The 17,042-nt window shown below is 40.9% G+C and overlaps 1 protein-coding gene across 1 annotated transcript in view; it reads right to left on the reverse strand.

The window, feature by feature from the left end:
* TXLNB (taxilin beta) overlaps positions 1–16,123 on the reverse strand; it is a 52,813-nt gene extending 36,690 nt beyond the window's left edge. Inside the window, exons 1-3 of the mRNA XM_009242305.4 lie at positions 15,925–16,123; positions 12,474–12,911; positions 1,045–1,136 (exon numbers count right to left, since the gene is read on the reverse strand). Coding sequence (XP_009240580.3) covers positions 1,045–1,136; positions 12,474–12,897 — 516 coding nt within the window. The 5' untranslated portion in view covers positions 12,898–12,911; positions 15,925–16,123. The remainder of the gene's footprint in view (positions 1–1,044; positions 1,137–12,473; positions 12,912–15,924) is intronic.
* Between the last annotated feature and the right edge of the window lie 919 nt (positions 16,124–17,042).

The following is a 17,042-nucleotide window of genomic DNA, read 5'->3' on the forward strand; positions in this document are numbered from 1 at the left end:
TCAAAATAAAAAATTAAAGAGAATTAGGCCCCGGGCCTCAAAGGGGCCCATGCAAGTGAGATGTCCTGAGGTTTAAGCTTCCTTAGCTGCAGTGGTAAATCTACTGTTGGGGGCAGTTCAACTTACTGCCTGGAGGGATTTTTTGCTATATGTAGTCTCTTAAGTTGCATTCTCCTGTCACTGTTTCTCCAAAAGAAGTAAGTGAAAGAATTTTTGTTTTGCCTCAAACTACTTTTTATTTGCAACTACATGATTTCATGAAATTCTTCTAAACAACAATGATATAAAATAGACTTCCTTGTTTATAAATAACTTAAATATGCCCCATATAGTACATGCTGAAAGTTGCTAGAACAGCTCATCCACTCCTACAGTATTCCGGTATCCAACAGAGTTGATGCACATATATAAATGCCAAGTCCAATATTAAAAACTCAGGCAACTGACTAACTTTAATAAAGTTTCCCAAACTATGTCAATATACCTAAAAATGCGTATATGTACAAAAGAAAGATTATTCTCAATAACTTCTATAAAAATAAGTTCAATTGTTTGCTCCATCTAACTTCACTACTATTAGTATGAACTTTTAATGTATGGTAAGATTTATTTTACCTTTTTCTCAAAATGACACCAACACAATCAAAAGGAGCTAGTGAGGTGCTAACATGTGAGAATTAACCCAGTGATTCTGGTCACAGTGCATTTCAGGGAGAGGTACCTATGTCACTGGGATTGGGTGATATGGTTTATTTTCGTTCCCTGATTTAGATAACCAAATGGAACAGATAGAGATTCTGATGGGCATTCCTTCAAAAGAATTTTTTAAGAAGCAGAAATAAAGGAGAAGGCCACTGCCTAGCTTTACTAGAGAGAATGCCACATCTTAGCTGTGGGTTTCATAATCTGCAGGGTTAGCGCACAGACCTCAGATGTTGCTGTTTACAATTCATTCTCGGATTGGCAGGTGTTTGTTGTTCCTTGAAGCTAGAGGCACTGGGCTCACTAATCGTTCTGAGAAAAGAAGCTAATCCAAGATCTTACCAATTCAGCATACTTCTTGAATAAAAAATCAAACTTTTCTTCAGGTGTTTGCAACTTGTTCAGATTTTGCATTAGCAGGTTGGCTTCTTTGCCTTAAAAAAAAAAGACATGAAAAAAATAAGTGTTGAATTTACAGTCAGGTGATAAGGGCTGGAGTCTCAGATTGACTACTTGCAATTATTCCCAACCTTGGCTAAGCCGTTCATCTTATCAGATGTAATTTTCTTTCCTATAGAAATGATGACACCTACCTTACAGAGTGAATGTTAGTTGAGAAGTTTGTGAATGTGTGGTACGGTGTGAGGTTCATGGCAGACTCTCAAATGTTTGCTGTAACAGAAATCTCCCAGTTTTCATCACAAGAATCCATTCTTATTTCTCCTCCCTGTATTCTTCAGAATCAAAAGATTTTATACATCAAAAATACTGACTTTCTGAAAGAATACGTCACCCATTTTCCCACTTGAATTAACAAAAAGGAAGCAAAAGAGCCAAACAAAATTTCCGACTAGTATGAAACAGCAACACGGAGTTGCTAGGATTCCAGCCAAAAGCAGAGAAGCTTGATGAAGTAGCCTGCCCATTTTTTCCCCTGTGTTTTTTGTTCTTTTGGTACTTCTTTCCCTCTTTTAGGGGGAACCAAGTTTCTCTTTTTTGTACATAAACCCACTCCGTGGCGTTGGAGTGGGAATAACTCTGATCCTATTTCCTACCAAATAGAAAAAAATCATTATAGAAGGAAAACCAAGCGAAGACATGGAGATCCTTTCCACAAGCCTTTTTGTGTCTCTGTGATAATGGATGCAGCCTTCTCTGGCCTTCCTTTCCCCCACCTAGGCCTTAATATCCGTTGGCAGTTTCATTTTGTTTCCAGTTGGAGTTTATGCTACACTAAAAAAAAAATTAACCCTGTTAAATAATCATGAAGAGGTGGGGCATTTTTCCCATCCCTACCTATCTATGAAAACCACTCTGTTTAATCAGAATAGGGTGGTCAAGCCACACAACAAGGCCCACACTTCCTGATATAAATCTGCTTAAGAAAATTAACAACTTTGACAACCTTTCCCCCAAGAACAGACATTTCCCCTTGGCTACAGTACTTGCTTTCATCTTGGAGAGGCATATATGTCATGAAATTAGGATTGCCAGATGAAATATAGGACATGGGGCATATTTGTACTAAAAAATGATTCACTGTTTACCTGAAATTCTAATTTTTCTGGACATCCTATATTTTCCTTTGCTAAATCTGGCAACTTTACATGGAATCAAGGAATTTTAGGTCTAGAAGGAATTTCAAAGAGCATCCAGACTAACTGGTTAATTTTATGCATTTTAGTATTTAAGGCCCAGAAAAGTCCAAAGTTACATGATTAGTGCTGGCAGAGCGAAGGCTTGAATCCAAGGCTAGCCTACTTGTTCTAAGTCACTCCACTCTCATGTGGAATTCTGATGCTAGAGAAACCTAGAGAAATAGAAGGAATTTTTTTTTTTTAAATGACCTCATTCCCAACAGTTAGTTTTTTCTATCTTTGCCTAGTGAGTCAGTTCAGATTAGCCTAAAACAGGGGAAGGTGGGTGTGAGTAGGGTCCCTCCCAGCTCTCCAATTATGGCCTGTGGCATTTGCAGCTGATAATCACTGACGCCTCGCCCTTGCCAGGCATGTGCTTTGGGTTATCCCTCTAGTGACAGGGATGGATTTGCATTGGTCAGGCCATCCCTTCACCCTTGTCTTCAGTCCAGGGAAGGTGCCCACGTGAAGACTACAATCCCAAGTTAGAGTGTCATCTATTAAAGTCAAGAGACTGTACTCTTGATCATTCTTGGCCCAGCTTGCAACACAGTGTTTGGCCCATGGCAAGTGCTCAGTAAATGATGATAATAATAGAATATAACAAAGCTGGCCAGGCGCGGTGGCTCACGCCTGTAATCCCAACACTTTGGGAGGCTGAGGCGGGCGGACCACGGGGTCAGGAGATCAAGACCATCCTGGCCAACATGGTGAAACCCCATCTCTACTAAAATATAAAAACTTAGCTAGGCGTGGTGGTACGCGCCTGTAGTCCCAGCTACTCGGGAGGCTGAGGCAGGGGAATCGCTTGAACCCAGGAGGCAGAGATTGCAGTGAGCTGAGATTGCACCACTGCACTCCACTGCAAAAAAAAAAAAAAAAAAAAAAAAAAAAATCAAAGCCAACTAGCTCAAACTCGTATCATGTGAATCAAATAAACACTGTCATGAAAACAATTTTTTGTGACCAACTAGAGGAAAAACAGGTCTTACTCTCTCACCTGTGATGTTTTATGTATCCTGGGATACCTCTCAGTGTGTGTACCGACATGTAAAACCATTACATGTCTTGTTTGAGAGAGATAGAAATGAGTGAGTCCAAAGGTTCTTGCTTTCTTCCCACATTAAGTATCTTCTCCTGTTTGGTTTTATTTTCTGCAACTGTGAGGTTTCTTTTTGGTTTTGTTTGTTTTGTTTTTTACTCTTCACACTCACTGAGGTCTCTTTCTGCTCTAGTCTGTTATTTTGTATAGAAGGTTAACATCCAGGTGCATCAACATGCCTTCAAAAATTATTCCTCCCTTCAACAAAAAATCCAGGAAACAGAATTTCTATTTGTAAGTCTCACAGGAAAAGCACTAAAACTGGAGATTAATTTAAAAAAAAAATCCAGGAAACTGGAGATGGGCATGTGCAGAATTAATAAATTTACAACATCACTGACCTCAGTTTTTAAACTTCCATTGGTGTTGTTGGACTAGGTTGCTATGTGAAGTAATCATGGAGGAGGGGAGTAGAAAGAGACTTGCTCATCATCTACAAAAGGCTATCATTACATCTCCATGGAAATAGGGTCATTTGGCGACAGTGTCAAACACAAGAGGAAAAACTGACTTTATTCAGGGACGCTTTATCAGGAAGGAATCACCTGCCGTCTCCCTAATGTGTCCTTCCAAAGCAAGCTTCATTTCTTCCTCATGAAAGCTAGGAAGGCATGTGGGCATGTAGCCACCACACTGCGAAATGCTCAGCGTGGAGGAAGTCTACATGAAAGTGGAACCACCTGTGCAGCAGACACAGCGATGTCGCATAAGGCTGTGGTCACTGGCACAGTTTTATTGGAAGATGGAGGAATTATTTTTATATCAAAGAAACAAAAAAATTGGCCGGGCGCGGTGGCTCATGCTTGTAATTCCAGCACTTTGGGAGGCCGAGGCGGGCAGATCACGAGGTCAGGAGATCGAGACCATCCTGGCCAACATGGTGAAACCCCGCCTCTACTAAAAATACAAAAATTAGCTGGTGTCGTGGCACATGCCTGTAATCCCAGCTACTCTGGAGGCTGAGGCAGGAGAATCACTTGAACCAGGGAGGCAGAAGTTGCAGTGAGCCGAGACTGTGCCACTGCACTCCAGCCTGGCAACAGAGCAAGACTCTCTCTAAAAAAAAAAAAGAAAGAAAAAAGAAAAAAAAGAAAGAAACAAAAAACCTGAAATTAAAGGCAACTAGGCCAGCTGCAGAAGTGTGGACCAGGATTTTTCTGAAACTTTTAGCATAGTAATGATTGTTTATACTAAGTTTGGTGACAACTTATGCAGATTGAATGTGTTCAGAACTATGCCTTTTTGGGTGCAGTGGCTCACACCTGTAATCCCAGCACTTTGGGAGGTCAAGGCGGGCAGATCACCAGAGGTCAGGAGAACCAGCCTGGCCAATATATAGTAAAACCCCGTCTCTACTAAAAAATACAAAAATTAGCTGGGGGTGGTGGCGCACGCCTGTAGTCCCAGCTACTTGGGAAACTGAGGCACGAGACTCGCTTGAACCTGAGAGGCAGAGGTTGCAGTGAGCTGAGATTGGCTACTCCACTCCAGCCTGGGGGACAGAGCGAGACTCCATCTCTCAAAAACAAAAGTATGCCTTTTCTCTTCCAAAATTTTTTTTTTTTTAGAACTTTGGGGTTAAATTTGATTATGAATATGTACTTGTGTACCTCTCTAACCACCTTCCTGATTTCCATGAATTGTGGCAGAAACTTAAAGCCAGAAAAGACTGTGAATGTCCGTCTTTCAAATGTTAGACCTAGATTCATATTTCACTGTTAGTTTTGTTTTTCTTCTAATATGATATGATTTCTAAAAATAAGCATGAGATAAATAATTCCTGAGCATCTATAGATATCTTTTAAGGGAAGTAAAATTCATGTATGCAGGGGATAGGAAGGAAAGTATTATTAAATTCACACTGGACTAAGGATAGGAGACCTGGGTTCCAGAACCGACTCTGCCATCAACTAGTTGAGTGATTTTTTTTGTTTGTTTGGTTTTTTTGTGGACTCTCAAACTCTCTGGCTTTGATTTCCCTATCTATGAAATTAGTGGGTTGACTAAATGGATTCTGAGTTCAACCTTTAAGATTTGGTCATTTCACAACTAAAATAGCTTTCACCATTTTTAGCTTGATTCAGATAACAATGAAAACAAAAGCAACATTGTTTGGATGGCATATTTGTTATCTTAGACTATTACGGTCCACTTTCTAAATTTACAAAGGTTCTCTTACTCCTCACTGTCACCACTCATTGTCAGGGTTTTCGTTTGCTTGTTTCGTTTGGTTTTAAGGCCTCTATCAGTTTCGAAAATACCACCTAGCCTGTGTTTTCTTGTCAGATTTTGTTCCCTTTGGCTGACATTTTCTCTCTCTTATCTTTCAGTGGCCTTGTCATATTTGTAGGGGAACTTTGGCCTCTCACTCAGTAGGAGAGTGGATCTGGAGTTCTTATTAGGTCAACAGTGATGATGTGCATACACTATTACCAATAATAAAAATAAAAATATTAGAAAAAACAGTAAAATATTCATCCATCCACTCCCTACCTTGGTCAGAAGAGAGTACTAATAATTTTCCTTAAGGCTTTTCTCTCCCCTTCCGTCTGCTTCTGTAAACTCTCCTCCCTGTCAATGTCTGGTCTAGGTTCTAGCTTCTCTATGAATCTACTTGTCAAGTTTTGTCTCTGCTTATTCCTCTTTCCCTTGAATTTCTCTGGTCTTCTTACCATCTCCTTCAGAAAATTTAGTCTCCTTCAAAAAATACCACCTCCTTCAGAAAATATCAAAGCAGCAGGTTATTACTCTCTCAGAGAAACTAGAAATCAAGCTAAAACAGATGAAACAGACTATCTGGGAGAGTGACCGGACCGTTCAAAGGAAGACTAGGGGCCAGGCGTGATGGCTTACGTCTGTAATCCCAGCACTTTGGAAGGGTGAGGTGGGCAGATCACTTGAGGTCAGGACTTGAGGGTGAGCCGGGCGCGGTGGCTCACGTCTGTAATCCCAGCACTTTGGGAGGGTGAGGTGGGAAGATCACTTTGGTCGAGACCAGTCTGGCCAACATAGTGAAACCCCGTCTCTACTAAAAATATAAAAATTAGTCATGCATGGTGGCACGTGGCTGTAATCCTAGCTACATGGGAGACTGAGGCAGGAGAATCGCTTGAGCCTGGGAGGTGGAGGTTGCAGTGAGCTGAGATCGCACCACTGTACTCCAGCCTGGGCGACGGAGTAAGACTTCGTCTCAAAAAATAAAGGAAGACTATGTAAATGGATGTCTGAAGACATTTCAGAATACTGATGTCCTCGTCAGGAGCCTCTCAGAAGCTACCACTGAAGCTCACTTGTAACTAGAAAGACAAAATTCATTAACTGAGCTGTAATAAATGCTCCTTAACCAATATGATGCTTGCTTCTGTACCACTTTGGTCCTGTGATGTCAGTGACACAAGGTCCATCCCTTGCTTTATGACTAATCTCGCAATCACATCAACGAGATGAGTAACATTTTTTGGTGGATTCTGAAACTCCCTAGGCTTCAATTTCCCTGTCTATAAAATTAGTAGGTTCACTAGATGGATTCTGAGCTCAGAATAGCCCTGTGAATGAGCTTTGTTTTTCTCCCAGCCCACATAATGTTGTCAAAGAAGTGATAAATGAGAGATACCTCTGAGCCTGGAGGATGCGAGTAGGAGAATAAAGGGGATACTTTAGATGTGAACGTGGCATGGTGCTGCATAATGGGAAATCTGTTTTCATTTCTTTCATTTCAGATGCCAAGAGGAAAGTGACTTTACCCAAGAGAGAGATTTTTAAATATTCCCCCAACTGCTCTGGTAAGTACTGCGTTTACTGTAGGAGAAAGTGCAGCCTCAAAAGGAAAAAGAAGTCCTGGGAGCTCAGGTTGTAGAGACATTTCCCAAATATTCAAGGTGTTCTGTAAAAAAAAAAAAAAAAAAAAAAAAAAAAAAAAAGGCTCTTGGCCAGGCGCGGTGGTTCATGCCTGTAATCCCAGCACATTGGGAGGCCGAGGCAGGCAGATCACCTGAGGTCGGGAGTTCAAGACCAGACTGACCAACATGGAGAAATCCCGTCTCTACTAAAAATACAAAATTAGCCGGGAGTTGTGGCACATGCCTGTAATCCCGGCTACTTGGGAGGCTGAGGCAGGAGAATCACTTGAACCTGGAGGGTGGAGGTTGCGGTGAGCCGAGATTGCACCGTTGCACTCCAGCCTGGGCAACAAGAGCGAAACTCCATCTCAAAAAAAAAAAAAAAAAAAGTCTCTCATTGATCCAATCAGTCAATAAGTTTTGGAAATGATGGAAACTATACCCATCACTATTTTAGATCTTCATTGTGCATACAGTAAAGGTCAGAGAATTCTGGCAGTAAAGAAACTGTTTAACTTTGTGAAATCTCAAGCGTCCCAAAGTAGACATACTTTGGAAAATGTTGTAATAGAGAGTCAAAACATTTTAGCATCTCAAATGTGCCAATAAAGCAAATAGCATCTAATAAATGCAATGATTAAAGACATCTTTGATCAAGTACATAAGCAAAATCTAAGAATATATCTTCAGATACGGGTTGAATGACTTACTAAAATTCTCTAAGAGGTCCAAATAGGTTATAAAAGGAGACCACAGCCAGATGTTTATATTTTCTCCAAAAGAGCAGAGAAAACACTTTCTGAAGAATCAGAACCATTGCTTCCACAATCTGTTTGTGTCAAAATTACCCAGGGTGAACATCTCCCATGCTCGCCTAAAAATTTTCCTGTTCCTGGTCTTGCACTTACACTATATGACAATTAGTTTATGTGTCTTCTTTTTCCTCTCTACCTAGAGATCCTTGACTAAACGCCATGACTTATTTATCTTTGTGCACCTAGCACAGTGCATCATAAAGACTAGGCATTAATAAATACTCATTGTGGGCCGGGTGCGGTGGCTCACACCTGTAATCCCAGCACTTTGGGAGGCCGAGGCAGGTGGATCACGAGGTCAGGAGATCGAGACCATCCTGGCCAACATGGTGAAACGCTGTCTCTACTAAAAATACAAAAACTAGCTGGGCGTGGCGGCGCATGCCTGTAATCCCAGCTACTCGAGAGGCTGAGGCATGAGAATCGCTTGAACTAGGGAGTTGGAGGTTGTAGTGAGCCAAAATCGCGCCACTGCACTCCAGCCTGGCAACAGAGTGAGACTCTGTCTCAAAGAAAAAAAGTAAATAAATAAATAAGTACTCATTGGGGATTTGAGGATAGGTAGAAATTTCTAGGCAAAGAAACTAGAATGTGCACAGGCCTTGTAGGAGATAGAGTATAGCATGTTCAAAGAACTGAGAAACTAGATCAGGCTTCACTCCAGGCCTACAAACTCCAAATATCTGTGTGTGGGGCCTCAGGAGCAGCGTTTTTCACAAATTTTGCAATTGATTCTAATAAACAGTTAAGTTGGAAAACCATTAGTCTAGACAATAGCACAGTACCATTTAACTGAAAAGTAGCTAAGAAGGCTGCCAAAGCTACTTGCAAACAACTGAAAGTTTAAAATGGTGGTTACAAGTTGAGGTTAGCCTAAAAATGTTGTTTTCATGCATAATGTAGCTGTTAAATAATACAGTGTTTACAATAATATGCTAATGATGATGAGTGGGAAGGCACAGAAAGGTCATGAGCCCACACACACTCAATTAGAGTGGACACACCTAGATACTCTAATCCACAAGCATTGATTTTGGTCAAACACAGTCAGTTGGAATTTGGTAATTTGTAAATAGCGGCAGAATTAGGGAGTTGGAATTTTTAAAAACATCATCCTGACTATTTGGTAATTGTAAGGTTAATGCAGATTACAAAATAACTCATGGAAGAGAGTAGAAACCCAAATTGGTTATTTTAACTTTATCCCTACTTTCTTCATATCTTTCCCCTCAACACACACACACACACACACACCCCAATTCTTAATGTAAAAGTTTTAGGGTGATTGAAAAATAACTTTTCTGGTTAGGAACACTTGAAGTTGCTTACCTCTGGAATGAGATTTTGTATATTGTCTTACGGAAACTTGAATAATGACTAACTTTGCAAAGGGACACATTTGAGATGTTTGGTCAGAGAAGAAAAAATTGCTCTGTAACACAGAGCAATTTTATTATGTTTCTCCATGTTCCAAAACACTAGAGTGATTCCAACCCTGCACTTTGGAACTTGAAGATACTTAAAAGTTATTATCTGGGTTCTTTTAATTTTATCCTAGTTGGGTCAAGTATGCTATCTGAATGTATTATTTAGGCCTTCTTGAAAGCATTGTAGCAATGGTTTTAGTATCATAGCGATATCTGTAGGAAAATAGCCCCTTGCATGGCAAGAGTGATGCCATCGTAAAGCAAACCTGCCATGATGACCAATGTTTGACTCCTCCATACCAAGGTGTTCTGCAGCAGATATCTCCAACCCCCAGGCCACGGACTGGTACCAGTCATTGTGGGCTGCATAATGGGAAATCTGTTTTCATTTCTTTCATTTCAGATGCCAAGGGGAAAGTGACTTTTCCCACGAGAGAGATTTTACCCACGAGAGGCCTCTATCAGTTTTGAAAATACCACCTAGCCTGTGTTTTCTTGTCAGATTTTGTTCCCTTTGGCTGACATTTTCTCTCTCTTATCTTTCAGTGGCCTTGTCATATTTGTAGGGGAACTTTGGCCTCTCACTCAGTAGGAGAGTGGATCTGGAGTTCTTATTAGGTCAACAGCGATGATATGTATATACTATTACCAATAATAAAAATAAAAATATTAGAAAAAACAGTAAAATATTCATCCATCCACTCCCTACCTTGGTCAGAAGAGAGTACTAATAATTTTCCTCAAGGCTTTTCTCTCCCCTTCCATCTGCTTCTGTAAACTCTCCTCCCTGTCAATGTCTGGTCTAGGTTCTCGCTTCTCTATGAATCTACTTGTCAAGTTTTTCTCTGCTTATTCCTCTTTCCCTTGAATTTCTCTGGTCTTCTTACCATCTCCTTCAGAAAATTTAGTCTCCTTCAAAAAATACCACCTCCTTCAGAAAATATCAAAGCAGCAGGTTATTACTCTCTCAGAGAAACTAGAAATCAAGCTAAAACAGATGAAACAGACTATCTGGGAGAGTGACCGGACCGTTCAAAGGAAGACTAGGGGCCGGGCGTGGTGGCTCACGTCTGCAATCCCAGCACTTTGGGAGGGTGAGGTACCAGTCCATGGCCTGTTAGGAACTGGGCTGCATGGCAGGAGATGAGTGGCAGGCGACAGAGCAAAACTTCATCTGTATTTGCAGCTGCTCCCCATCACTCACATTACCACCTGAGCTCCACCTCCTGTCAGATCAGTGGAGGCATTAGATTCTCATAGGAGTGCAAACCCTGTTATGAACTGCACATGCAAGGGATGTAGGTTGCATGCTCCCTGTGAGAATCTAATGCCTGATGATCTGTCACTGTCTCCCATCACCCCCAGATGGGACCGTCTAGTTGCAGGAAAACAAGCTCAAGGCTCCCACTGATTCTACATTACAGTGAGTTGCATAATCATTTCATTATATATTACAATGTAATAATAATAGAAATAAAGTGCACAATAAATGTAATGCACTTGAATCACCCCGAAACCATCCCTCCCCAGTCCATGGAAAAACTGTCTTCCCTGGTGCCAAAAAGGTTGACCGCTGTTCTGCAGCAAGGTCTTTAAACAATGCCTGGGACATAGACAATCCCTCAGAAAGATGCTTATCTAATGTTCCCAGTGGTCATGACTTTTGGCAAGAAAGTCTGAGATGTGACCGGCTGCACATGACTTTACCTAAAAGCTTGCTATGTGAAGGACACTTTCTGGAGAGTGGGTGTAGGAATTCATTGTTTCACTGCTGCCCAAGACAGCACTACTGTTTGTAAGCCCCTATTAAATATTTCTTTCTGAGAAAGTGGATTTGTCAGCCTCTGTTTTTGGCCTTCAGCTCCCTTGGCCTTTGTGGGTAGGTTTGTATATACCTGCTCACTGCAGAAAAATATTCTACTCCAGTTTGTGATATATTTGGGTTTATAGATAATCTGGTTACTGGAGTTTGAACCCAGTTCTGACTCCAATGCTCATGATCTTTCACTCTACTACACAGTCTTCCAGAAACAAATAATATGTTTCTGGAACAAATGATTGCTGCAGAAAATTTAATGGAAAACTAAGGAAGGTGATGCTAACTCTACCTGGGCATGTCGGAAAGTATCACATAGGAGGGGGGTATTCGTAGTGAGTGTTTCCACCAGGGAAGACAAGCAGAGGGACTTTCTTATGTACAGTAACATGCTTCACTCATAGTTAAAAAAATTAACATTCTCACCCTTTTTTCCCAGCCATCATTGGTATCACCAATCTCCCATGCTCTCCTAAAAAATTTTCCTTTTCCCGTTTTTGCACTTCTCCTATATAATTAATTTACATGTCTTCTGTTTTCTCTATACTTACAGCTCCTTGACCAAAAGACCATGACTTATTTATCTTTGTGCACCTAGCACAGTGCCTTACAAAGATTAGGCATTAATAAACACTCATTGGGCACTTGAAGATGGGTACAGATTTCTAGGTAAAGAAACTAGGATGTGCACAGGCCTTGTGGGCGATGGAGCATAGCATGTTCAAAGGCCTGAAAGACAAGATCAGAATGACTAGCTATTAGGCAGCAGTGGTGGCTGTGGTCATAGAGGCAGAGTGTTCTGGAAGGTGACGTTGTAGGGTAGAGTAATCTGAGATAAAACTGGGACTGGTTGGAGTTAGACAATTAGGATCTTAGAGAACATGTTAAAGATTTTGGTCTTCATCCTAAGAGCTGTAGGAGGCCATGGAACAAAGGGTCGACGGGTAACACACTGAAAAGTTCACCTGAGCTCCATTGAGGGGTAAGGGCTGGGGACAAATACAACAAGGGAAAATATAGAAGGCCACTACAGTCGTCCAAATATTGGATGTGGCTTTTAGTGAAGGTTGGAAGAAGTGCCCCTGTTTTAGGAATACCATACAGAAAAGTCACAGATTTGAACATAACTACTTGCCTAATCCTTTTAGGACTTTCTTTTCCAATTTTTGCTCCTTATTGCTGACGGGCTCTTTGACAGTGGGTGGCTCTCCAGAAGCAACGGGTTCTTTTCCAGCCTCTTCAGTTGTTTCCTCACAGTCCCCATCCTCGTTGTCAGGTGATTCCGCATTCTCAGGCTGCTCACTGGCCCTAGCAGAGCTCTCTTTCCCTGCTGTGCTGGCAGCAGACCCATAACTGTTAATGATGTCTTCCAGCTGTCGATTCAGCTCTTCAGAGATATCGGGGTGCACACTTGCCTCTTTCTCTGGTAGTTGGACTGGGGTTGAAGAATCCTGGCCATCTTCCTTCTCCAGGCCATTGTGGCTGAGTAATGATGAACTGTCACCTGGAGGTGTTGACTGTCGTTCCGCTGAGAGCTGTTCAGAGTGATTAGCCTCCATCTTGGGAGTAGTATCTAGTGGTAAGCACAGTTAGGCTTTATATAGCTAACCTAGTTGCTACATATCAATGCTACATTTCAATGGTAAGGATATCCCCCAAGTGAATACCAACTAATTATAGTCTCTAACATAGAGTGAACGTCCTTTCACAAACCATTGATGTTACTAAGAGAGGAGACCACCCCTCATATTGTCTTATGCCCAATTTCTGCCTCCAAAGAAGAAGTAAAAACTAAAAGGCAGAAATGAAATCCACAGGCAGACAGCCCGGTGCCGTGCCCTGGGCCTGGTAGTTAAAGATCGACCACTGACCTAATAGGTTATGTTATCTATAAATTACAGACATTGTATAGAAAAGCACTGTGAAAATCCCTATCCTGTTTTGTTTCGATCTAATTACCCGTGCATGCAGCCCCCAGTCATGTACCCCCTGCTTGCTCAATCAATCACAACCCTCTCACGTGCACGCACTTAGAGTTGTGAGCCCTTAAAAGGGACAAGAATTGCTCACTTGGGGAGCTCAGCTCTTGAGACAGGAGTCTTGCTGATGTTCCCGGCCGATTAAACTGCTTCCTTCTTTAACTGGGTGTCTGAAGGGTTTTGTCTGCGGCTTGTCCTGCTACATTACAATTATTAAAATAGGGACAGTGGAAAGTTGTTTTTTCCAAATCAAGTCACACTACTGGCATATTTTTGGTTTTGATCTTCAATTTTCAGTAGTATTCCTTATTATTCACATTAAGAAAGTAATTCATGCTATTTTTTTTGTGGCCATATTTGTCATTTTGCTTACACTAGTCAGTTTGTGTTATCATTTTCCTATATAATTCTATGTAGATTAACAATCACTGGGGGTACATGACTGTATATATTTAAAATGTTTAAATCTAAAGTGGTATTAGTTTTCTTTCAAAGTTAAAATATTTAATAGAAGAGCCATTGAATTTATTTAAATGACTCATAACAATAACATCTCTAAGCTCTATTTGATCCATAAATCAATATTTTGCTTAGTATGAATATTTTGATGTAAATGCATTATTACACTGGATAGAGGAGACATTTCTCACTTTTCTGGCATTTTCTTTTTCAGATAAGCAACACGGATGCTTTTTTTGAGGCTTAAACTGGCATCGTTTTTAGATTAAGACAGGGAATGAGGGAAGCTATAAATAAATAAATAAACAAAGTAGTATGGAAACATGGGCCAGGTGCTGTGGCTCATGTCTGTAATGCCAGCACTTTAGGAAGCCGAGGCGGGTGGATCACTTGAGGCCAGGAGACCAGCCTGGCCAACATGGTGAAACCCTGTCTCTACTAAAAATACAAAAATTAGCCAGGTGTGGTGGCAGGCACCGGTAGTCCCCGCTACTTGGGAGGCTGAGGTATGAGAATTGCTTGAACTTGGGAGGCGGAGGTTGTAGTGAGCCAAGATTGTGCCACTGCACTCCAGCCTGGGTGACAGAGCAAGACTTCGTCTCAAAAACAAAACAAAACAAAAGCATGATGATACTTATAACAACAATTCCTTAAATTTCTATAATACTCTTTTATTTCAATATATAAACCAATTTTTTAAAAGAGAAAAACAGATTACAACTTTCTCTTCTAAGTCAGGAAGCTCTAGAAAAACTTAATGATTTTTAAGAAGTTGCAATGTTTCATAAACAAGGAGGAGACCAACTCGAGAAATAATTCAGCAATAATAAGGGCCCTTAGGAAAGGGTGAGAGATGGAACTGAGTCAGAGATTCCAGGGTTTCTGACTATTACCACTTCTAGAGTTGCAATAGATTTGGTTTAGGCCTTTAAGTTATGGTGCATTTTATTTGTAAATAATATTTAACAGTGATGCCGCTAAATAGCAGCATAAAAATATGGCAAGATCCTCATAATTCGCAGGTTTTGCTGTTGTGGTAACATGAAAGTGAAAACAAAAGCATACTGTTCTACAACTGCACAGCTTCCTTTTCCTGTTCTCAGGTCAGTAGATGTCAATTGAATGCTCAGACACCAACAAGAACAGAAAATTCAACACACAGACGTTGCCACTGACTTGTGATGCTCACCAAACACTCATAACTTAGAGGAAGTACTTTTTTTCTTTCACTGATTTGAATTCACCAGCTTGGTTATCAAATAATGCAGCAAACACTTTCATTATTTTCATCACTGGGATTTCTTTATCCTGACCTCACTTGTTGATCGCACTCATCTATATATAACTTAGGCCTCCCCTGAACACGGAGAAAGACACAGGGCACCTGCTGTCCAGCCAGAAGTTATTTTAAGCTATTCTAAAATGAGTCATGCCATTTAGCACTTCATCCTTGAAAATCAAGAGAATCGTTTCTCAATCAAATTGAAAACAGTAAACATTTACTGGCTTAAATCCATACGTGGGTTTTAAAGTCGGGGAGACTATCTTAGGATGAAATAAAATCTCAAGTAAAATGAACTTCAAAATAATTAATTTAAGATAAGCTGTCCATAGGAGTTTTACTTCGGTTAGTCTAAATGCAAGTGGCTGTTTGTATTTGATTTATTCCTTATGAGATGCCACAATCATTGATTTTTTTAATTCTTAATTCCATGGCTATTCTTTAAACTCCTGTTCCACATTTACTTTAAAACAGAACAGTCATTATAAAGCCCAGGACAATTCAATTCCTAAAAGTAGCCTCAAGACAAGTTAACAAGAGGGAAAAAAACAAAGTCAGAGAACTTTGTTACTTTTCAATCACCCATTTTATATTATGTGGCAAAGAAATTATTTCTAAATTTTATCTTATATAAACTTTATTGCCTTATTTTCCCCTCCCCAGGGAGAGAACTTTTAACTTGTGTTGGCTATTCCAGATGACTATCACAGACACATCCCCCCCTAAGCAACACATTTTATTTATAAATACAACAATGAAAAGTTCTCCAACAGTTCACTGGCAATCTCAAAGTTGCAAGTTTCGAACACCACAAACCGCACCCTACACCTTCTCACAGGGCTTGGGGGAGTGTTTGTCATACTTACCAGAAGGCAAGAAGCTAAGCAAGAAGAGAGAGGAGAGGAAAGAGGCAGGAAAAAGCAAGTCAGAGCTGCAGCAACAGCAGGAGAGGGCGGGCTGGCTGCGTTCTTACAAGGGAGAGAGAAACCCAATACACACACACACATACACACGTGTGCGCGCACACACACACACACACACGCCACAGGCACTGATGGAGGCAGCAGTCTGGAGGAGGTGGGGGTAGGGAAAGGAACATCGTATGACACAGCAAGGGGAAAATACACCCAAGCTTCCCTAGCTGTTGCCAGGGGAAATATCTTAGCAGAGAGAAGCAGCTGGAAGATCTCATCAGACTCTCCATGTTTTGTTTGTCCTTTCGGAAATTTAAACTCTGAGTATATTACCCCCTTTGCAAATGCAGTCTTTCACCATTGTTGTCCTTTTTGGGTAGAGACCAGTTTTTCTTACTTCTTGGTTTATCTCCAGTGTGGTGGATGATTCATCTTCTTTTTCTTCTTCTTGCGCTAGCTTAATTGGTGTCAGGTTTCTTACAGGAATCATGGAAAAAGAAAAACAATGGCATAAGAACAGGGAGGTGGTGGAACCATTTTAATTCTGATGTCATTGTTTGGTTTGTTTGCAAAGTTCGAAATAAACATGTAGATGGTGATTTTGGAGCTGAACTGAATATAATCTTCATGCACGTGGTAATTGGTGTGACCTTGGAGCACAGTCTTTCCCAGGTAACTGTTCCCATCTCAAACAAACCCTCAGGGAAGCAGTCTGCTTTTTCTTCCTTAGTTGGTGGCTTTCCCACATTTTGTAAATTCTCAGCATGCTCCTTGATCCTCTTCAGAAAAAGAAATTCCTTCTGATTCACCATAAAATGCCTCTCTATTAATTTACATCCATTCGCCTTTTATTTTTCTTGCTGGAGCTTGTGTTCCCATACTTCCAAAGCAGACTCCTCCATCGGTTTCTGCTCTGGGGACAGGCTAGGCATAGTGGCATCCCTTGTAGGAGGCAGAATAATGCCACCCAAAAGATCTCCACGTCCTACTCCCTGGAACCTGTGAATATATTTCTTTACATGACAAAAGAGACTTTGCAGATGTGAGTAAGGATCCTGAGGTAGGGAGGT

Source organism: Pongo abelii, chromosome 5, assembly GCF_028885655.2.
Source record: "Pongo abelii isolate AG06213 chromosome 5, NHGRI_mPonAbe1-v2.0_pri, whole genome shotgun sequence".
Taxonomy (NCBI): domain Eukaryota; kingdom Metazoa; phylum Chordata; class Mammalia; order Primates; family Hominidae; genus Pongo; species Pongo abelii.